At 37.5% G+C, this 24,246-nt stretch overlaps 1 protein-coding gene and 1 long non-coding RNA gene across 4 annotated transcripts in view; both read left to right on the plus strand.

The window, feature by feature from the left end:
- Positions 1-14,672, plus strand: part of TOMM70 (translocase of outer mitochondrial membrane 70) — a 50,854-nt gene extending 36,182 nt beyond the window's left edge. The window contains exons 10-12 of one of the 3 annotated variants that reach the window (XM_082460438.1): positions 10,996-11,093; positions 11,687-11,809; positions 14,219-14,672. In XM_082460438.1, coding sequence (XP_082316564.1) covers positions 10,996-11,093; positions 11,687-11,809; positions 14,219-14,372 — 375 coding nt within the window. In that variant the 3' untranslated portion in view covers positions 14,373-14,672. The remainder of the gene's footprint in view (positions 1-10,995; positions 11,094-11,686; positions 11,810-14,218) is intronic. The other 2 variants (XR_014263089.1, XM_082460439.1) reach the window with 2 other exon arrangements.
- A 2,301-nt stretch (positions 14,673-16,973) lies between these two features.
- LOC309660178 lies at positions 16,974-20,210 on the plus strand. The gene is made up of 2 exons (XR_014263239.1): positions 16,974-17,723; positions 18,232-20,210. It is a non-coding gene; the product is annotated as an uncharacterized lncRNA (long non-coding RNA).
- Positions 20,211-24,246: the final 4,036 nt, after the last annotated feature.

The following is a 24,246-nucleotide window of genomic DNA, read 5'->3' on the forward strand; positions in this document are numbered from 1 at the left end:
TTTCCCTCATGTTTTCATTTGGATTGGATTTGCAAAATTTAATTACCTTAGGAAAATCCACTGTATGCAATTGGTGAGAGAAATGTCCTTGGAAAGGGTTTTCTTTCTATTTGATCACTGTTCTTTTAAATGGTTAGATAGTCTGTAACAGCTCATTGTAATCTCTGGTTTGTTTAAAATTCTTGAAGCTTTCCTTGGTTTAGGATTAAAGCTATGGAAAGTAGGATTTAAATTTGGATTATTTCCACTTTTTTTTTTTTTTTGGCTGCGTTGGGTCTTCGTTGCTGCGCGTGGGCTTTCTCTAGTTGCGGCGAGCAGGGGCTACTCTTCGTTGCGGTGCACGGGCTTCTCATTGCAGTGGCTTCTCTTGTTGAGGAGCACGGGCTCTAAGCCTTCAGGAGTTGTGGTGTGTGGGCTCAGTAGTTGTGGCGCACGGGCTTTGTTGCTCCGTGGCATGTGGGATCTTGCCAGACTAGGGCTCGAACCTGTGTCTCCTGCATTGGCAGGCAGATTCTTAACCACTGCGCCACCAGGGAAGCCCCACTTTTTAAATTATAGTTTGAAGTCTTTGAAAACTTATTTATTAATTTTAAATCATCCATTTAAATGAAAATGATTAACTTCTTATAGCCACAGTTACGAGTTTTTCCTCTAATTAAATGATCTCTGAATGACTGTTTCTTTCTTAGTCTTAAAGTTGAAAGCTGCTTTTGGTATCTCAAAAACCAGCCATCTCAAAACTGTATATTTTCTCTTATTCTTCTTATTCCAAAGAAATGTTGTCCCTCTCCCTCCTTATCCCCCCAAACATCACAGAAATAGGAAGCATTTAAAAATGACCGTCTGTATTAGACTCCTAACTCCAGAGATTCTTAGGGTTGATTGTGTTGTTTTTAATTTCCTTCATGTTATCTTTAGTCCAGTTATAAGGAAAGTTCCACAGGATAAAACTTTCATTTTGAGGGTTTATTGAGAGGGACTATAGAAGATTGATTGATTGTGTTGGATCTATTATGTAAAAGTCCTATACCATCACTACATTATTAGGGGTTGAAATTCTGCAGTATGAAGTACAACCCAGGAATTCTTTTTTTGTTTGTTTGTTTTTAATATATTCTTTTCCATTATAGTTTATCACAGGATATTGAGTATAGTTCCCTGTGCTATACAGTAGGACCTTGTTCTTTATCCATTCTAAATGTAATAGTTTGCATCTACCAACCCCAAACTCCCGTCCGTTCCTCTCTCTCTCCCGCTCCTGCTTGGCAACCACAAGTCTGTTCTCTATGTCTCTGAGTCTGTTTCCTTTTTGTAGACAGGTTCATTTGTGCCATATTTTAGGTTCCACATATAAGTGATATCATGTGGTATTTGTCTTTCTCTTTCTGACTTACTTCACTTAGTATGATATTCTCTAGTTGCATCCATGTTGCTGCAAATGGCATTACTTTATTCTTTTTATGGCTGAGTAGTATTCCATTATATATATGTACCACATCTTCTTTATCCATTAATCTGTTGATGGACACTTAGGTTGTTTCCATGTTTCAGCAATTGTGAACAGTGCTGTTATGAACATAGGGGTACATGTATCTTTTTTTTTTTTTAACATCTTTACTGCAGTATAATTGCTTTACAATGTTGTGTTAGTTTCTCCTGTATAACAAAGTGAATCAGCTATATGCATATGTATATCTCCATATCCCCTCCCTCTTGTGTCTCCCTCCCACCCTCCTTATCCCACCCCTCTAGGTGCTCACAAAGCACCAAGCTGATCTCCCTGGGCTACGCAGCTCCTTCCCACTAGCTATCTATTTTACATTTGGTAGTGTATATATGTCAGTGCTACTCTCTCACTTCGTCCCAGCTTACCCTTCCCCCTCCCCATGTCCTGAAGTCCATTCTCTACATCTGCGTCTTTATTCCTGTCCTGCCCCTAGGTTCATTAGAACCGTTTTTTTTTTAGATTCCATATATATGTGTTAGCATATGGTATTTGTTTTCCTGACTTACTTCACTCTGTATGACAGACTCAAGGTCCATCCACCTCACTACAAATAACTCAGTTTCGTTTCTTTTTATGGCTGAGTAATATTCCATTGTATATATGTGCCACAACTTCTTATCCATTCATCTGTTGATGGACATTTAGGTTGCTTCCATGTCCTGGCTATTGTAAATAGTGCTGCAGTGAACACTGTGGTACATAACTCTTTTTGAATTATGGTTTTCTAAGGGTATATGCTCAGTAGTGAGATTGCTAAGTCATATGGTAGTGCTGTTTTTAGCTTTTTAAGGAACCTCCATACTGTTCTATAGTGGCTGTATCAATTTACATTCCCACCAACAGTGCAAGAGGGTTCCCTTTTCTCCACACCCTCTCCAGAATTTATTGTTTGTAGGTTTTTGGATGATGGCCATTCTGACCAGTGTGAGGTGACACCTCATTGTAGTTTTGATTTGCATTTCTCTAATGACTAGTGATGTTGAGCATCTTTTCATGTGTTTGTTGGCAATCTGTATATCTTCTTTGGAGAAATGTCTATTTACGTACTTTGCCCATTTTTGGATTGGGTTGTTTGTTTTTTTGATATTGAGCTGCATGAGCTGCTTGTAAATTTTGGAGATTAATCCTTTGTCAGTTGCTTCGTTTGCAAATATTTTATCCCATTCTGAGGGTTGTCTTTTTGTCTTGTTTGTGCTTTCCTTTGCTGTGCAAAAGCTTTTAAGTTTCATTAGGTCCCATTTGCTTATTTTTGTTTTTACTTCCATTTCTCTAGGAGGTGGGTCAAAAAGGATCTTGCTGTGATATATGTCATAGAGTCTTCTGCCTATATTTTCCTCTAAGAGTTTTATAGTGTCTGGCCTTACATTTAGGACTTTAATCCATTTTGAGTTTATTTTTGTGTATGGTGTTAGGAAGTGTTCTAATTTCATTCTTTTACATGTAGCTGTCCAGTTTTCCCAGCACCACTTATTGAAGAGGCTGTCTTTTCTCCACTGTATACTCTTGCCTCCTTTACCAAAGATAAGGTGACCATATGTGCGTGGGTTTATCTCTGGGCTTTCTATCCTGTTCCATTGATCTATATCTCTGTTTTTGTCCCAGTACCATACTGTCTTGATTACTGTAGCTTTGTAGTATAGTGTGAAGTCCAGGAGCCTGATTCCTCCAGCTCTGTTTTTCTTTCTCACTCTTGCTTTGGCTATTCGGGGTCTTTCGTGTTTCCATACAAATTGTAAAATTTTTTGTTCTAGTTCTCTGAAAAATGCCATGGGTAGTTTGATATGGATTGCACTGAATCTTTAGATTGCTTTTGGGTAGTATAGTCATTTTGACAATGTTGATTCTTCCAATCCAAGAACATAGTATATCTCTCCATCTGTTTGTATTGTCTTTAATTTCTTTCATCAGTGTCTTATAGTTTTTTGCCTCCAGGTCTTTTTTTCTCCTTAGGTAGGTTTATTCCTGGGTATTTTATTCTTTTTGTTGCAGTGGTAAATGGGAGTGTTTCCTTAATTTCCCTTTCAGATTTTTCATCCTTAGTGTATAGAAATGCAAGAGATTTCTGTGCACTAACTTTGTATCCTGCTACTCTACCATATTGATTGATTAGCTCTAGTAGTTTTCTGGTAGCATCTTTAGGATTCTCTGTATAGTATCATGTCACCTGCAAACAGTGACAGTTTTACTCCTTCTTTTCTGATTTGGATTCCTTTTATTTCTTTTTCTTCTCTGATTGCTGTGGCTAAAACTTCCAAAACTATGTTGAATAATAGTGGTGAGAGTGGACAACCTTGTCTGGTTCCTGATCTTAGAGGAAATGCTTTCAGTTTTTCACCATTGAGATGATATTGGCTGTGGGTTTGTCATATATGGCCTTTATTATGTTGAGGTTGGTTCCCTCTATGCCTACTTTCTGGAGGGTTTTTATCATAAATGGGTGTTGAATTTTCTCAAAAGCTTTTTCTGCATCTGTTGAGATGATCATATGGTTTTAATCCTTCAGTTTGTTAATATGGTGTATCACATTGATTGATTTGCATATATTGAAGAATCCTTGCATTCCTGGGATAAATCCCACTCGAGCATGGTGTATGATCCTTTTAATGTGCTGTTGGATTCTGTTTGCTAGTATTTTGTTGAGAATTTTTGCACCTATGTTCATCAGAGATATTGATCTGTAGTTTTCTTTTTTTTGTGACATCTTTGTCTGGTTTTGGTATCAGGGTAATGGTGGCCTCGTAGAATGAGTTTGGGAGTGTTCCTCCCTCTGCTATATTTTGGAAGAGTTTGAGAAGGATAGGTGTTAGCTCTTCTCTAAATGTTTGATAGCATTCTCCTGTGAAGCCATCTGGTCCTGGGCTTTTGTTTGTTGGAAGATTTTTAATCACAGTTTCAATTTCAGTGCTTGTGATTGGTCTGTTTATATTTTCTATTTCTTCCTGGTTCAGTCTTGGAAGGTTGTGCTTTTCTAAGAATCTGTCCATTTCTTCCAGGTTGTCCATTTTATTGGCATAGAGTTGCTTGTAGTAATCTCTCATGATCCTTTGTATTTCTGCAGTGTCAGTTGTTACTTCTCCTTTTTCATTTCTAATTCTGTTGATTTGAGTCTTCTTCCTTTTTTTCTTGATGAGTCTGGCTAATGGTTTATCAATTTTGTTTATCTTCTCAAAGAACCAGCTTTTAGATTTATTGATCTTTGCTATCTTTTCCTTCATTTCTTTTTCATTTATTTCTGATCTGATCTTTATGATTTCTTTCCTTCTGCTAACTTAGGGGGTTTTTTTGTTCTTCTTTCTCTAATTGCTTTAGGTGTAGGGTTAGGTTGTTTATTTGAGATGTTTCTTGTTTCTCGAGGTAGGCTTGTATTGCTATAAACTTCCCTCTTAGAACTGCTTTTGCTGCATCCTGTAGGTTTTGGGTTGTCGTGTTTTCATTGTCATTTGTTTCTAGTTATTTTTTGATTTCCTCTTTGATTTTGTCAGTGATCTCTTGGTTATTTAGTAACATATTGTTTAACCTCCATGTGTTTGTATTTTTTACAGTTTTTTTCCTGTAATTGATATCTAGTCTTATAGCTTTGTGGTCAGAAAAGATACTTGGTACGAATTCAATTTTCTTAAATTTACCAAGGCTTCATTTGTGACCCAAGATATGATCTATCCTGGAGGATGTTCCATGAGCACTTCAGAAGAAAGTGTATTCTGTTGTTTTTGGATGGAATGTCCTATAAATATCAATTAGGTCCATCTTGTTGAATGTGTCATTTAAAGCTTGTGTTCCCTTATTTATTTGCATTTTGGATGATCTGTCCATTGGTGAAAGTGGGGTGTTAAAGTCCCCTACTGTGATTGTGTTACTTTTGATTTCCCCTTTTATGGCTGTTAGCATTTGCCTTATGTATTGAGGTGCTCCTATGTTGGGTGCATAAATCTTTACAATTGTTATATCTTCTTCTTGGATTGATCCCTTGATCATTATGTAGTCTCCTTCTTTGTCTCTTGCAATAGTCTTTATTTTAAAGTCTGTTCTGTCTGATATAAGAATTGCTACTCCAGCTTTCTTTTGATTTCCATTTGCATGGAATATCTTTTTCCATCCCCTCACTTTCAGTCTGTATGTGTCCCTAGGTCTGAAGTGGGTCTCTTGTAGACAGCATATATATGGGACTTGTTTTTGTATCCATTCAGCCAGCCTACGTCTTTTTGTTGGAGCATTTAATCCATTCACGTTTAAGGTAATTATTGATATGTATGTTCCTATTACCATTTTCTTAATTGTTTTGGGTTTGTTATTGTAGGTCTTTTCCTTCTGTTGTGTTTCCTGCCTAGAGAAGTTCCTTTAGCATTTGTTGTAGAGCTGGTTTGGTGGTGCTGAATTCTCTTAACTTTTGCTTATCTGTAAAGGTTTTAATTTCTCCATCGAATCTGAATGAGATCCTTGCTGGGTAGAGTAATCTTGGTTGTAGGTTCTTCCCTTTCATCACTTTAAATATGTCCTGCCACTCCCTTCTGGCTTGCAGAGTTTCTGCTGAAAAATCAGCTGTTAACCTGATGGGGGGGATTCCCTTGTATGTTATTTGTTGCTTTTTCCTTGTTGCTTCTAATATTTTTTCTTTGTATTTAATTTTTGATAGTTTGATTGATATGTGTCTTGGCATGTTTCTCTTTGGGTTTATCCTTTATGGTACTTACTGTCTGTGCTTCCTGGACTTGATTGTCTATTTCCTTTCCCATGTTAGGGAAGTTTTCGACTATAATCTCTTTAAATATTTTCTCAGACCCTTTCTTTTTCCCTTCTTCTTCTGGGACCCCTGTAATTCGAATGTTGGTGCATTTAATGTTGTCCCAGAGGTCTCTAAGACTGTCCTCAATTCTTTTCGTTCTTTTTTCTTTATTCTGCTCCTTGACAGTTATTTCCAGCATTTTATCTTCCAGGTCACTTATCCGTTCTTCTGCCTCAGTTATTCTGTTATTGATTCCTTCTAGAGTATTTTTAATTTCAGTAATTGTGTTGTTCATCACTGTTTGTTTGCCCTTTAGTTCTTCTAGATCCTTGTTAAATGTTTCTTGTATTTTCTCCATTCTGTTTCCAAGATTTTGGATCATCTTTACTATCATTACTCTGAATTCTTTTTCAGGTAGGTTGCCTATTTCGTCTTCATCTATTTGGTCTTGTAGGTTTTTACCTTGCTCCTTTGTTTGTAATGTATTTTTTTGTCATTTCATTTTTTTTTTGATGGGTGGTGCTGTATTTGTGTCTTACTGGTTGTTTGGCCTGAGACGTCCAGCACTGGTGTTTGCAGGCAGTTGGATAGAGCTGGGTCTTGGTGCTGAGATGAGGACCTCTGGGAGGCCTCACTCCGAATGATATTCCCTGGGGTCTGAGGTTCTCTGTTAGTCCAGCGGTTTGGACTCGGAGTTCCCACCACAGGAGCTCGTTGCCCGACCTCCGGCCTGGGAACCAAGATTCCGCAAGCTTTGTGGTGCGGTAAGAAAAAAAACAGACAGAAAGAAAAAAACGTGCAGTACAGTATCAAAGAAAATAAAATTAGAAAGATAAAAAATATATTAGGAAAAATAACAGTATAATTGAACCAACTGCAACAATGTAAAATAAAACCACACCAGAAAAAAGAAAACAAAAAGGGGAGGGGGGAACAAGCCAAAAGGAGAGATCACTAACAAAGTATAAAGAATAAAATAAAATTAGAAAAATAAAAGATTTATTAGGAAACATAATAATATAAAACAATCAACAACAGTGAATCAACAAGGTAAAACAGAACCCCAATCTAAAAGAAGAAAAAAGAAAAATTGAAAAAAAAAAAGCCTTGGCTGTTGGGGCAGAGCTTAGGTGTGGTGGGACTTAGGCAGGGGCGGGGTTGAGGGTGGGGCAGGACCTAGGCAGGTTGGGGGGTTGTCATTTGAGCATGGGGCGGGGCCTCTGCTTAGGACCTGAGTGATCAAGGAAGGGGAGAGGCAGTATGTCCAAAGGAGGGCCTCCGGAGTGTGGAGTTCCAGAGTTTGGAGGTAGGGCCCTGAGTGAGGGTGTGTGGGTGGGCTTTAGGCCCAGCGTATTGGAGGGGGTCTCGGAGTGTAGAGGTAGGGCCGTGGGTGGGGTGTCGGGGCGGGGCTTGGGTTGTGCAGGGCAGGAGGGAGGCTCCGAGGGCAGAGTATTAGGCCTGGGAGCCCAACAAGCTCCCCGGTGCCTAAATGGACAGGAAAAGCACTGGCCGTGTTCCCTTCTGTTCCTTCGCACCCCTTTCCCAGGGTCTCCCCCGTCGCTGCTGGACTCCTAACCATGGGTAGGTCCTGCTGAGTGTAGGAACTCCTCCCCTCCCCCAGCTACCCCTCAGAGGTGCCAGTTCCATAGGTCTGGCCTTTCCTTTTTTTTTTTTCTTTTTATAAATTTATTTATTTATTTTTGGGTGTGTTGGGTCTTCATTTCTGTGCGAGGGCTTTCTCTAGTTGTGGCGAGTGGGGGCCCCTCTTCATCGCGGTGTGTGGGCCTCTCACTGTTGCGGCCTCTCTTGTTGTGGAGCACGGGCTCCAGACGCGCAGGCTCAGCAGTTGTGGCTCACGGGCCTAGTTGCTCTGTGGCATGTGGGATCTTCCCATACCAGGGCTCGAACCCGTGTCCCCTGCATTGGCCACTGCGCCACCAGGGAAGCCCCCGGCGTTTACTTTTGCTCCCCCTTCCCTGCCTCCCATTCCCTCAGGACCCGCTGGAGGGGGCCTAGGTGGGCAGAGGATCAGGCCCATATCTCAGTAGGTTTCTGGGGGCCCAAGGGGGCAGGGGAAACCTGGCCACACTCCCTTTTTATCCTCTGCCCTCCCATTGGTTCCCCAATTTCCCCTTCGGGTGTGGGATCCCTTCCCCTCCCCCAGCCGCGCCTCAGGGGCACCAGTCCTGTCCCACCTCCACTTCTCCTCCCCCTTCACTCCCCCCATGCCCCACATCCTACCTGGTCGCTGGGGGTTCCTCCCGTCCCCTTAGGTGTCCATGGTCCCCCACTGGTGCCTGGTAGGTACCCTAGTTGTGAGGAGATGCAAATTCTGCATCCTCCTAGTATGCAATCTTGACTCCACCCCCACATGTATCTTTTTGAATTATAGTTTTGTCCAGGTACATTTCCAGGAGTGGCATTGCTGGATTATATGGTAATTCTATTTTTAGTTTTCTGAGAACCTCCATACTGTTTTCTGTAGTGGCTGTACCAATTTACATTCCCACCAGCAGTGTAGGAGGGTTCCCTTTTCTCCACACCCTCTGCAGCATTAGTTATTTGTAGACCTTTTAATGATGGCCATTCTGACTGGTGTGAGGTGGTACCTTGTTGTAGGTTTGATTTTCATTTCTTTAATAATTAGTGATGTTGAGCGTATTTTCGTGTGCCTGCTGGCCATCTGTATGTCTTCTTTGGAGAAATGTCTATTAAGGTCTTCTGCCCATTTTTCAGTTGGGTTGTTTGTTTTTTTTGTTGTTGAGTTGTATGAGCTGTTTGTATATTTTGGAGATTAAGCCCTTGTCTGTCTCATCATTTACAAATATTTTCTCCCATTCTATAGGTTGTCTTTTCTTTTTGGTTATGGTTTCCTTTGCTGTGCAAAAGCTTGTAAGTTTGATTCAGTCCCATTTGTTTAGTTTTGTTTTTATTTCTATTGCCTTGGGAGACTGATCTAAGAAAACATTGGTATAATTTATGTCGGAGAATGTTTTGCCTACGCTCTCCTCTAGGAGTTTTATGGTGTCATGTCTTATGTTTTAAGTCTTTAAGGCATTTTGACTATTTTTGTGCATGGTATGAGGGTGTGTTCTAACTTCATTGACTTACATGCAGCTCTCCAACTTTCCCAGCACGACTTGCTGAAGAGACTCTTTTCCCATTTTATGTTCTTGCCTCCTTTGTCGAAGATTAATTGACCATAGGTGTGTGGGTTTACTTCTGCAACCCAGGAATTCATTAACCTCAGTTTGAAATCTTATCTGCTCAGTCTTTGTTCTTATAATTCCTAGATAGAAAAAAAAAATGATACATTGGTTGCTGACTACATGCTCTGTTAATTGTGAAAGCATGTACTATATAAAATTCTATAGAATATATAGAAGTTAAAATAGGACAAACACACATTATAATTGTATGATGTTTGTATTGAATAGGTACACTTGGATTTAGGGCTTATATTTAATTAGGAACAAGCCAGAAGGTGACAGGACCATCTTCATCACTGAAATGAAATTCAGAAGGGCTTTTTTGGTGCAGATTTCTATAAGCAGCTAAAAGAGCAAAGGCCACTGACTAGCTTTTAAAGAAACCAAATACTAGGAACAACTCTTTTGCAGAGGTTTCATGATTGTACATTTCTCTCTCATTATGTTACCTTCAAAACAGGTTTTGGCCTACTTGAGCATCATCTTTTTTTTTTTTAATAAATTTATTTACTTATTTTATTTTTGTCTGTGTTGGGTCTGTTGCTGCGCGGGCTTTCTCTAGTTGCGGTGAGCGGGAGCTACTCTTCATTGTGGTGTGAGGGTTTCTCATTGCGGTGGCTTCTCTTGTTGCAGAGCACCAGCTCTAGGCACATGGGCTTCAGTAGTTGTGGCACACGGGCTTAGTTAGTTGCTCCACGGCATGTGGGATCTTCCTGGACCAGGGCTCGAACCTGTGTCCCCTGCATTGGCAGGCAATTCTCAACCCCTGTGCCACCAGGGAAGCCCTACTTGAGCATCATCTTATCAGCACTAGCATTATTACAAGTCTGTTTGCACCAAAGTTTCTATCTTTTGGTCCCTCTTCTGATGTTTGCTTCACTATATATAGCAAATTTTATTTATACATAGAGAGAGTTATATATAGTTATATATAGTTACATAGTATGACTTTTTTCTTTGAACCCTGAAGCTTGAGCTTAAATGCCAGCTAACTCTCAGAGTTACAGTTTGATCAGCATGATCTGGTATCCACATAACCAAGCCTTCCATTTCTGCCATGGGATTTGCCTTCAAACAGTTGATTGTAGCTGCTTTCTTTCTTTGACCAATCATTTTTAAGGAATGACTCTGATAACAGTTAACATACCTATCTGAACTTACCCTTCCAAATGAGTATTGTTTTTAAAGTAATTCCCTTAGGATATATTATGATAAATTATGAATAAGTGACATGAATGTACCTGTGAGAATCTGATATTAGAACTTGCACCAGGAGTGGGATTTTCTGTATTCTAGAGTTTATTAGATCTTCTCCTTTGCAAATTACTAACAAACTTAATAAAGAGAGAGAACAGTTAAGATTTCATATTCATAATGCTGCTATGTAAAAACCCCAATAATTAAGATGTAACATTTTAAATGAGTTTAATCCCCAAAACAATAATTTGGTAATGAATGGTTACATGAAGTAAATTTTAATAATTAATAAGCAGTATACTTTTAATTGCTTAGGGTGACAGTTTAACTAAATTTAACTGAAGTATCTCTTCGCATAGGCATTAACAGATCAACAACAGTTTGGTAAAGCTGATGAAATGTATGATAAATGTATTAATTTGGAACCAGATAATGCCACAACATACGTTCATAAAGGGTATGTATTTTTGTGGGTCTGTTTGTTCCAGTAAGAAACTAAATTTCTTGCATAGTAGTAAGATGGATTTCTTTTGGTCGCTGAGAAAGGGGACTGTGGTAGAGAGTGTCAGTGTTAACTGAAAAATTTCTTAATGCTGTGGATGCTTCACTGTTACTTTTTCTTTTACTTATGTTTCATTATTATACAATAATTAGTAAATATGCTATTTTCACCCTAGCTTAAGGATTTCATTTCTGAACATCCTGTCAGGTGTTACTTGTATCAAAATAGGAAACACGCAAAATAAGTTTTTCCTGTCCTAGTATACTTGAATTGTCACTTTAAAACTTCAGTTAAATTTATACAGAGTAAAACATTAAGCTGTGCAATGTAAGTTAATAATAGAGCCTAGACCGTTGGACTGGACACTCTTTTCATACTACGGAATTTAGACTACAAAACCACTGTAAATTAAGGGAAAAAAACCAATTTGATGCTGATTCTATACTGTTTTAGATTTTGTTTTTCCTTGTAAATTAAATTATAAATTCATTGAGAGCCGAATTGATACTGGGCCATGGTCACATCTGACTGCTGTTTTGCATTTGCAGTTTACTTCAACTTCAGTGGAAGCAAGATCTGGATAGAGGTTTGGAGCTTATCAGCAAGGCTATTGAAATTGACAATAAATGTGATTTTGCATATGAAACCATGGGAACTATTGAAGTACAAAGGTAACTTCTAGAGTCTGTCCTTAGGAAAGTTAGGGCATCTCCATATTTATCTTTTCATTCTTCTCATTATAGACAGGTTATTGTCACTAATCATTAAATTTTTAAGTCTTAATGTGTTGTGCCTTTTGAGGCAATATTCCCTTGAAACTATACAACTTTGATTTGCCTTGTTTAATTATTCTTCCAGTTTAAAAGTCACACTTAAAAGTTGTTTAAGTCAGGCATATACATTAGAAAGGGAAACTTGATCTTTCTCCAATACCTGTTGTGTGTTTTTTCCTCCTTTCTCCTGTATTATTTCTGTTGGAGGGAAAAGAACATCTGCGGTGTACTTAGGCAGTGCAGTGCAGCATAAGGATTGGCGGCCACGTTGCCCGAAGACTTAGATCCTGCTACAGCCAAGTGGCTAGGCAAGTTGCACCATCACCTCTGAGCCCCTGAGTTTTCTTTAAAATCAGGGAGTTGGATAAGAATTTTTGCAATTCTGACTTTCTTGTAACTTCTTGTTTTCTGTAAATGTTTATCCCGAGTTGCACTTGAGATCCACCATTAATAGGTGATAACTGTTTATGCCATAGAATTTAGTGTAGTATACCATCTGGATACTGGCATTGCCATCCATTTGAGTAGCTACTCTAGGCCAGGTACTGAACTTTAGGTGCTTTCCAAATATTATTTCAATTGATTTTTACCCCAGTCTTTATGAAAGTTGAGGTTATATGATCCTCCATTTAATTGAAGAGTGTAGAAACTGATGCCCAGACTGGTTAAATTAACAAGGTTACATGGTGAGCAGGTAGTAGAAAGAGGACATGAGCCCATATTTCACTGATGCCAAAAGTAACAGATCTTGCTACCATCGCTTGTCAGGAACTAGTAGGAGTTGTCTTAATGACCTGTCATGCAGTCACTTCTGGGGTCCTCTGTCTTTCTGCGCCAGAGTAGGCAGAATATATGTAGGCTGATGAAAATTTTTGTGATCCTTTTGATCCATCTGTACTGACAGTTGCATATAAATATTATTTCTTAATTGCCAGTTTGTTAATGTGTATAAAATATTATCATACTAGAATATGATGGGGTAATAGTTCTTAATCTTTTGAGCAAAGCTGTGGATTTTTCCTAAAATAATGGACATACAAAAACTCTTCGCATATAAGTTGTTCATAGAGCCTGGGTTAAGGACCCCTGCCTGATTTATGGGGTTTGATGAATTTTGTGTGTTAATTGTACTTTAAGAAATCCATTCTGAATCCTGCTTTACAAATAGATGTGAATGTGAATGAATGAAATTGCTGATTATCCTAGGATTTAGCAAATCTGCTGTCTACCTAATATCTGAACATGAACTCTCAAAGTTATTTTCTTTTTAATTAAGTCTATTATGTACCGTATCAATATATGTAGTAGGAGATTGAGTACAGTCACCCCAGAGGTACATTGTACTTCTTAGATTCTAACTGGCATATATATAGAGGGGACTTAATACAGTATTTATTGTAAGATTACATGCATGTATGCATATATACATAGCCAGTACTAGTTACTTTAAAATAGCTCTTGGTTCTTGGCAAGTATATAAAGCCTAATCACAATTAGACTGTAAGAGGTAAATTATATATTTTTTGACCAAGCATATTCATCCATTTATTCAAAAAATGGATACTAGCTACCAAGTATTGTACTAGGTTCTGGGAATTGAAAGGTGTCCCATAAGGATCTGGTAAGACTGGTAACAAATATCAATATATATTCATCTGACTGTGCACAGAGTGACAACAGAATCACGGGAACAGTGGGGAGGGAGCAGCCAATTCCTCTAGCGAGGGAAGGGGAGAGTATTTTTCATGAGGACATTGTATTTGAACTGGGCCTTAAAAAGGTGAGGATTTGGCTAGAATCAGGCAGAGAAGCAATAAATCATCTGAGCATTATGAGCATGAGTGAACTCAGGGAGACCTGTGTGTATGGAGTAGTGTTGGGTAGGGATATGCTGGTAGGGCTCACACAGATCTGTGAAGGTAAGGCCCCTGAATACCTGTAATGTTCTCTGAGGCTATGTCACTGCTTTCTAAAGGAGCCTCATGATGGAGTAGAAACAAGCAGAATTTAGGAACCAGATATGATTATGATTTTAAATAAGTCATTTAATCTCTCTAGTCTCACTGTTCTTATCTGTAAACAAAGACCACAAGTAGCATAATATAAGCATATAAGCATTTGTAATAGTAGCTAACATTCATTGAGTATTTTCTATGTGCTAGGCATTATTTTGTTATAAAGAAGCATTTTATTAGAGTCATAGTTGAAACTTAAAGGTCAGGCTCCATGTAGCTTCACTTATAAACTTCAATGCATTCTGTGAAGTGCTTGTTAAATCTGAAACATTTAAAGTTTTTGTTGTTTTAGAGGAAACATGGAGAAAGCCATTGACATGTTCAACAAAGCTATTAACCTGGCCAAATCAGAAATGGAGATGGCTCATCTATACTCACTCTGTGATGCTGCCCATGCCCAGACAGAAGTTGCAAAGAAATACGGATTAAAACCACCGACATTATAAAATACGGGGGAAGGAAAATGACCCTCTTTTAGGAGTTTTACCCCCTCTTCAACTGAACCCTAAAGACACTGTTGTGAACTACGTTGAATGGTGGAGCTTAGTATTTCCGTTTGTGCTGTTGTCATTCGTTACATGTTTCATGTTTAGGTGTTGTGGGAGTGCCTGTTGAAGAAAGTTTGCAGTGTTGCAGCTTTTATTCCCTGTGCAACAAAGCTTAGAAACCTGTTAAAGGGATATTAAAATAAAGTTGCAAAGAGTACAAATGATAATTGGCCATGCAAATAAAAATTTTGATTTGTTGATTTGACTTTTTTTTTTGAGGGGGGTGGGAGGGTGTGTTCTGGATGATTTTGTCTTTGTGTGCGCGTGCGTGTGTGTGTGTGTATAATATATGAGTATTATACAGTTTTACAGCATGTTGGTTTTTAAATTAACATAGTAAGTGCTGTAAAATAAGATTCTTTTAGATTTGATTAATCCCTTTTAGTTAATTTTTTTTTTGAAGGAAACAGCTTAAGTGGGGATTTCGTTTTTACGACAGCAAAATTGAGACCCTTTTAACCACTGTCAGCATGCACAATGCCTCTGATTCTGCAGAACGTTAGATGCAGTGGCGACACTTAAACCTTTGACCCCCTTCAACTATAATGGATAATGTACATCGTTCTTAAAGTCTACAGCAGCTGGTTTTCATACAGTAAGTTATGCAGAAGCAAGATATTCTAATTGATGTATGTGCTAGAAGACTGAGAATTAATGGGAGAGCAGACCAGGCAAGAGGTAAGATGAAATGAAAATGTATTTATAATTGCCCATGGCTATTTTCTACAATAGGTATTACTATTTAACAGTGTACTTTTTAAAGAAAATGCAGGTTGGTTGTGTATGTAAAGACAAAGTAAGTGTGATAAGTAGTTAATTAGCTTAAAATTTCTAGTGAAGAAAATGTGGCCTAACAGTTCAAAAAGGATGAAAGTCTCAGATCCAGAACATAGTATTTCCTGAAGTGACAAGTTTAATGCTTCTTAACTATGGCTACATGTACTTAAGGGATTTTGAGCCAGTATCTTCAAAGATGCTGAGGACGCGTGGAGTGCATTTTAGTTTTGAACTAACCTTGGTCTCTAAGGCCTGGCTGACTGACCGTGTCCACACTACACTAAGGTTACTGACAGCAGATTTTTGTTTTGTTTTGTTCATTTTACCTTTACCTCACCCTCTTACTTAGAAATCACTTTGTGTTTTTTCCAATTGTTACTTTATAGATCATCCTTTTGCTAATATGCTGGATTTTTCTGGTGGGGTGGAGAGGTGTTCTTAAAGAGTCCCTTGTTTTGAGATATTCAGGGTGGGGAGAGGTTTACTTAAGTCTGAGTATAATAAAAAGAGCAAGCCTTCAGTTGTACTTTTCTGGAAATGGTATCTAATTAGAGTTTACATTGTTGGGGGTAAATGAGCATTTTACCCCTCTTTAAAAGGGTGCTTTATCCTATTGAAACCAAAAGGTTTTGTCAAAATGCTGTCTTTTTAGAAGCTACTAGAAATGACTCCCTTCCAAAGTCAGAGTCTGGAAAATATTGAAGGGGCAATAATTGGTGGGGGGCAGTTAACATAATTTAAGATGGTTTGGATAATGGAATGTTTGAGAGCTCTGCATTTTAGTTTTTAAATTATGCACCTACTATAATAAGCCCTGAATACAGAAATGTTCTGCATCTCTGAATAACCTCTGACTTTAAAAAGTTTTTATTTGCATGGCTGTATTTACATTAACACTGATATTTTCTTCTCTCTTCTCGCTTCCTACCCCTTGGGGTTCAGTAGAAAACACACAAAGGAAACTGAAGCATGTACCATTCAATACTAACATTCCAAATCCTCATGGACTATATTGCCTGTTCTGAAAAATATTTGAAACTGCACTGAAAGCTGCGTCTGTCTGTGTCTTTTCTATTGTAAATGACCTCACATGTAAATTCACCAAATAAATATTACATTCAAGCTTTTCAATCTATTCTTGAAATAGATAGGTAGCTTATTCATTTACCATAGTATTGGGTAAATTCATAATCATTCTTTGTGGGCTCAAACTAACTTTGAAAAAAGGGACATACTGGACACATTAGTATCTGAAGCACAATAAGTTTTGGGTATTAAAGATGGAGTTTCCCCATCCTTCCTCCTGGTGAAGCGAAGCTCTAAGAACTGCTAGTAGAGCCACTTACTTTATTCCTACGTATACCTTACCCATACTTGCGCAACAGCCTGGAAGGTTACCAATCAGACCTGAGGCCTGTGACTAAGTTTATACTCAAACTGGTTTCACCAGTGAGTTTAGATCAGTTTTCAACCACTTGGAGCCTTTAAGAGAGGATACCTGAAAATATCTACCACCCTTGAGTATTTGTGGTATGAATAGGGAACAGATCTCAAAGCAATAGTAAGCAGCTTTGGCTTTAAGACACAATTCAGATCGAACTTTCTGCCCTGTGGAGACTCAAATGGTAGTTTAAATAGTCCTTTTTCCCAGGAGAGCTCAACTAATTGTCATCTTCTTAAGGCTGTTTGTTTATAAACAGGAAGACTATATAATTTACATCTAAGGGACAAAGTTGGCAATGAAAAAGTGGTCAGAGAGGTAGTAAGACCAAGGTCACGTTGATGGTCTTGCATTTCAAGAGGCCAAATGGACAGGTCTGCAAATAGATCATTAGTAGTCTTTGCCAGAGAAGTGTAACTAGAATGGTGAGGGGGAGAATCTGTCTAAAAGGGTCTGTAAAGTAACTGAAAAACAAGAATTAACTGGTGAGTAAAAGAGACTCCTTTAAGAAACTGGGTGAAAAAAAAAGTTTTTTACAGGATGGCATGGTTTTTGTTTTGAGAGAGAAACTTTCAGAATGATCCTACAGACACAATAGTAGTTAGAATAGTTGCACACAAAGGAATACATTTGTAGGGTTTAAAATATTTCAAGAAATGCTAGGATCACAAACTGCACCTTGCCCACCATGCTCCATTCTTCCAGATTCTTATTCATTTGGTGAATTATGAACCAGCTACCAAGTAATCATTGAACAAGAGGTAATGTCCCTGTATGTATGTGTTTTTAGTAATTTGTAGATCAGGGGCTTAATTTTTTACTTCCTGATTTTAACAAGACCATTTTTTTTTCCTGAAGTGAAGTCTCTTCAACAGCTATTTTTTTTTACTTACCCTCCAATCTTCACTCAAGAAGAAATAGACCTGAATGAAGATAATAATTTGACAAGAAACTCTGACACAAAGGTGTTCATAAGGCATAAAGGAGAAAAGCCCATATTAAGCCTGCCATCCTGGCAGTATGTTTGGTGAGTGCAAACATCACAGAACACGTCTTTTCCCTTTCCATCCCCTGGCTTTATCAAACCCATTCACCACCAAAACCTATACAGCAGTGCTTAAGGAGCAGCATAAAAGACTTAAAACTAGTGCCAGTGGAGCAGAACATTTGCCCAGAAACCTAAACTTTTAAGAAACAGTAGCTGATAATGTTCTAAATTTGATGAGAACGTAAACCCAAGGACACAAGAATCTCATAGAACCCCAAGCATAAGACACATGAAGAAAACTACACTAAAGCACATCCTGTAATCAAATTCTGTAAAATCAGTGATGAGAAAATCTTAAGAGCAGAAAGAGAAAAGACATTACAAGAGGAACAACAGGTACAAATGACAGTACACTTCACCTCTGAGAAAGTAAGCCAGAAGACAGTAGAGCAAAATATTTTAATTATTCAAAGGAAAAAAAAAGGTGAACCTAGAATTCTATAATCAATAAAAATATTTTTTTTAAATGAAAGCAAAATACTTTTTTTCAGACATACAAAAGCTGAAAGAATTAAGCACCAGCAGATCTACACTACCAGAAATGTTAAAGGATGTCCCTCAAGCAGAAGGAAAATGAATCTACTCTAATGAAGAGTACTAGAGATGATAATGTGTTGGTAAACATAAAAGACACTTACCTACTTTTAAAATCTCTTTAGAAGATTACTGGCTGTTTAAAACAAAAACAGCAGTGTGTTGTGGGGTTTATATATATATGTTGAAGTACAAAATATGACAATAAAAAAGGAGTGAAATGAAGTATACTGCTATAAGATCCTTACATATCAAGTGTTATACTACTTGAAGGTAGACTGACATGTTAAGGATGCATACTACAAACCCTAATGGAACAATTAAAATAACACCACAAAGAATTATCATTTATAATCCAACAGAGGAGACAAAGTGAATCAAAGAATGATATTCAGTTAATCCAAGAAGAAGGAGAAGACAAGGAAAAAGGGAACAAAGAACAAATAAGATAAATACAAAATTTTAAAATGGTAGATTAAATGCAACCATATCAATCACATTAAATATAAATGGTCAAAAAAAACCCAATTAAGAAGCAGAGATTATCAAACTGGATTAAAAAAAATGTATGATCCACCTGTATGGTGCCTAAAAGAAACCCACTTTAAATATGAAGACACAAGTAAGTTAAAAGAATTGATGGAAAAAGATATATCGTGATTGATAACACTTATCAAAAGAAAGTTGGACTGGCATTATTACTATCAGACAAAGTCCCTGTAGAGCAAAAATAATAGAGAGATAAAGTGTTATTTCATAATGAAAAAAGGGCCAAGTCATCAAGATGACGTAACAGGCCTAAATATGCACTAATAAGAGAGCTTCAACATACCCGAAGCAAAAAATGAGAGAACTGTAATGAGAAACAGACAAATCCACAATTATACTCAGATATCAACACCCCTCTGATAATAACTGATAGAAAAATTAGAAAATGACTACAGATATAGAAGACTTAAAACACTATCACCCAATATGACTTAATTGACATTTACAGAACACTCCATCCATAATAACAGCAGAATACACATTCTTTTCAACTGCACATAGAACATTTACTAAGAGCATATTCTGGGCCATAAAACAAATCTCAAACAAATTTAAAAGTATTCAAATTATACAAGGTATGTTATCTGGCCACAATGGAATCAAATTATAAATCAACAGATTTGGAAAATCCCCAAATATTTTGAAATTAACATAAATAATAACCCTTGGATAAAGACAACGTTAAAAGGAAAATAAGACAATATTTTAAACTAAATGAAAATACATCAAAGATTGGGGATGCAATTAAAGCAATACTTAGAGGGAAATTTATAGCATTAAACAACTTTATTAGAAAGGAGGAAAGGTCTTCAATGACCCTAAGCACCCAGGTTAAGAAACTAGAAAAATAAGAGCAAATGAAACCCAAAGTAAACAGAAGAAAGAAAATAAGAGCAGAAATAAGCAAAATCAAATCCGAAAAACAGATAAAAGTCAATGGGACCAAAAGCTGGTTCTACTGAAAGATCAACAAAATTGATAAATGGCCAGAATAATCAAAATTAAGAGACGAGATACAAATTACCACATAATTCTCAGTCCATTGAAGAGAAGGAAATACATCCTAAGTCATTCTGAGGCCAGCAGACCCTGATTCCTAAACTAGACACAGGTATTACAAGGAAAGAAAATTCTTAAAATGTAAGCAAATCAAACCCAGCAATTTATTTTTTTAAATAAAGCAGAGGGTTTTTTGGGTTTTTTTTTTTTTAATTTATTTATTTTTGGCTGCGTTGGGTCTTCATTGCTGCTCTAGTTGCAGTGAGTGGGGGCCACTCCTCGTTGCAGTGCACAGGCTTCTCATTCAGGTGGCTTCCCCTGTTGCGGAGCATGGGCTCTAGGCGCATGGGCTTCAGTAGTTGTGGCACGCGGGCTTCAGAGTGCAGGCTCAGTAGCTGTGGCGCATGGGACCAGTTGCTCCGTGGCATGTGGGATCTTCCCAGATCAGGGCTCGAACCTGTGTCCCCTGCATCGGCAGGTGGATTCTTAACCACTGTGCTACCAGGGAAGCCCCAGCAATATATTTTAAAAGAAACAATATATTATGGTCAAGTAAAATTTATCCCAGGAATATAAGGTTGGTTTATCATTCCAAAGTCAATATAATTCACAATATATAAACATAGACTAAAGAAGAAAAAGGATAAGCTTGTCTCAATAAGGCAGAAAAGACATCTGAAAAAAAATCCAACATCCTTTGCAGATAAAAACTCTCAGCACACTAGGAATAGAAGGGAATTTCCTCAACCTCACAGAAGGCATCTTTGAAAGACTAAGTGCTTTCTTGTAAGATCAGGACCAACACAAATATGTTCACTCACTAGTCTATTCAGAACTGTACTAGAGGTTCTAGCCAATGCCATAGGCCAGAATAAATAAATAAATAAAAGAACCAGATTGGAAGGAAGAAGCTTATTTATTTTGTAAACTGTATTTGCAGACATGATCATCTATGTGAAAAATCATATGGAATACACACATATAAAAAGCTGCTAGAGTGAGTTTAGCAAGGTTTCAGGATAAAAGACCATATACAGAAATAAATATTTTATACACTAGCAATGAAAAACTAGAAATGTTTCCAAAGCAATACTGCAGCATCAAAACACCTGTAGTCTTCAGGGATAAAATGGACAAAAGATTTGCATTACTTTTATACTGGAACTAACAAATGCTGCTGAGAGAAATTAAGGAAGGCCTAAATAACTGAGGAGATATCTCATGTTCCTGAGTCAGTGATTCAGTATTGGTAAGACTTCAGCTTTACACCAAACTGTTCTATAGATTCAATGCAATCCCAGTGAAAACCCTGACATGCTTTTTTTCTGGGGAAATTTACAACCTGATTATGAAGTTTGTATGGAAATACAAAGGACTTAGTTTAAACCATTTTGAAAAATAAGTTGGAGGACTAATACTATCTGACTTAAAGACTTACTATAAATTTACAGGGCTTCCCTGGTGGCACAGTGGTTGGGAGTCCCCCTGCCAGTGCAGGGGACACGGGTTTCGGCCCTGGTCCAGGAAGATCCCACATACCATGGAGCAACTGGGCCCGTGAGCCACAACTACTGGGGCCCGTGCGCCTGGAGCTGGTGCTCTGCAGCGGGAGGGGCCGCCGCAGTGAGAAGCCCACGCACCGCAACTAGAGAAAGGCCCACCCGCAGCAGCGAAGACCCAGCACAGCCCAAAATAAATTAAAAAAATAAATTTAAAATAAAGAGGCAAACCATTTAAAGAAAAAGAAAAAAGTTACAGTAATCAACATAGTAAGTTACTGGTGTAAAGATAGATAAGTAGATCAATGAAAAAGAAGAGACAAGTCCAGAAACAGATGAAGATATATATGGCCAATTCATTTTAATAAAGATGCCAAGGCAATTCAGTGGAACAACTGGATAGCTATAAGCAAAAAAAAAAAAGCTTGACTCTTACCTCACACCATATACAAACAATTACCAATTCAAAATGGGTCATACCCTGAATAGCGAAAGCAATCTTGAGAAAGAAAAATGGAGCTGGAGGACTCAGGCTCCCTGACCTCAGGCTATCCTACAAAGCTACAGTAATCAAAACAGTGTATTACTGGCACAGAAACAGAAATACACAGATCAATGGAACAGGAGAGAAAGCCCAGAAATAAACCCATGCACCTATGGTCAATTAATCCATGACAAAGGAGGCAAGAATATACAATGGAGAAAAGACAGTCTTCAATAAGCGGTGCTGGGAAAACTGGACAGCCACATGTAAAAGGATGAAATTAGAACATTCTCCAACACCACGAACAAAAATAAACTCAAAATGGATTAAAGACCTAAATGTAAGACCAGATACTATAAAACTCTTATTAGAGGAAAATGTAGGCAGAACACTCTTTGACATAAATCACAGCAATATTTTTTTTGACTCTACCTCCTAGAGTAATGAAAATAAAAACAAAAATAAACAAATGGGACCTAATTAAACTTAAAACCTTTTGCACAGCAAAGGAAACCATAAACAAAATGAAAAGACAACTCACAGAATGGGAGAAAATATTTGCAAACAATGCAACCAACAAGGGATTAATCTCCAAAGTATATAAAGACCTCATATAACTCAATATCAAAAAACATACAAACAAAAACCAAACAACTCAATTAAAAAATGAGAAGACCTGAATAGACATTTTTCCAAAGAAGACATACAGATGGCCAAAAAGCACATGAAAAGATGCTCAACACTGCTAATTATTAGAGAAATGCAAATCAAACTACAATGAGTTGTCACCTCACATGGGTCAGAATGGCCACCATCAAAAAGTTTGTGAGAGAGTAGCACTGACATATATACACTACCAAATGTAACACAGATAGCTAGTGGGAAGCAGCTGTATAGCACAGGGAGATCAGCTCAGTGCTTTGTGACCACCTAGGAGGGTGGGATAGGGAGGGTGGGAGGGAGACACAAGAGGGAGGGGATATGCGGATACATGTATACATATAGCTGATTCACTTTGTTATACAGCAGAAACTAACACAACATTGTAAATCAATTATACTCCAATAAAGATGTTAAAAAAGATTAATAAAATAATATAGTTTAAAAAAAGTTTACAAATAGTAAATGCTGGAGAGGGTGTGGAGAAAAGGGAACCCTCTTGCACTGTTGGTGGGAATGTAAATTGGTACAGCCACTATGAGAACAGTATGGAGGTTCCTTAAAAAACTAAAAATAGAGCTACCATATGATCGAGCAATCGCAATCCTTAGGCATATATCTAGAAGAAACCATACTCTGAGAAGATACATGTACCCCAATGTTCACTGCAGCACTACTTACAACAGCCAAGAACATGGAAGCAACCTAAACGTCTACGGACAGATGAATGGATAAAGATGTAGTAAATATATACAATGCAATATTAGCCATAAAAAAGAATGAAGTAATGGCATTTGCAGCAACGTGGATGGACCTAGAAATTATCATACTAAGTGAAGTCAGCCAAAGACAAATATCATATGATATCACTTATATGTGGAATCTAAAAAATATGATACAAATGAACTTACTTACAAAACAGAAACAGACTCACAGACTTAGAAAACAAACTTACGGTTACCAAAGGGGAAAGGTGCGGGGGGAGGGATAAATTAGGAAGTTGGGATTAACATATACACACTGCCATATATAAAAGACAATCAACAAGGACCTACTATTTAGCACAAGGAACTCTACTCAATACTCTGTAATAATCTATGTGGGAAAAGAATCTGAAAAAGAATAGATATATGTATATGTATAACTGAATCACTTTGCTGTACACCTGAAACTAACACAACATTGTAAATCAACTATACTCCAATATAAAATAAAAACTAAGAAATAAATAAAATAAAATGGGTCATAGACCTAAATTCATGACAAACTATAAAAAACAAAGCAATTAACTGGCCTTCATGAAAATTTAAAACTTTTACTTTTTAAACAATACTTTTAAGAAAATGAAGACTTTTTTTCCTCAAACTTAGAGAATATATTTGTAAAAATTAAAACCTAACAAAGAACTTTTATCTAGAGTATATAAAGACCGCTTACTAATCAATAAGAGGATAAATAACCCCATAAAAATAGGGGAAAAAGATACGAACAGACACTTCACCAAAGAGGATATACAGACAGCAAAAGAGCACATGAAAAGATGCTTCAGCATCCTTAGTCATTAGGAAAATATAAATTAAAGCTATAATGAAATAACATTACATGCATATTAAAATCGTTAAAATTTAAACAGCTCATCATACCAAGTGCTGATGAGGATGGGGAGCACCTAGGACTCTGACAGACTGCTAAGTAAAATGGCACTGGCAGTGAGATACACGTAAGACCCCACCATTCCACTCCTAGACATTACTCAAGAGAAATGAACAACTTGTACAAAA

Source organism: Balaenoptera physalus, assembly GCF_965194825.1.
Source record: "Balaenoptera physalus genome assembly, chromosome: 4".
In the NCBI taxonomy this organism is placed as follows: domain Eukaryota; kingdom Metazoa; phylum Chordata; class Mammalia; order Artiodactyla; family Balaenopteridae; genus Balaenoptera; species Balaenoptera physalus.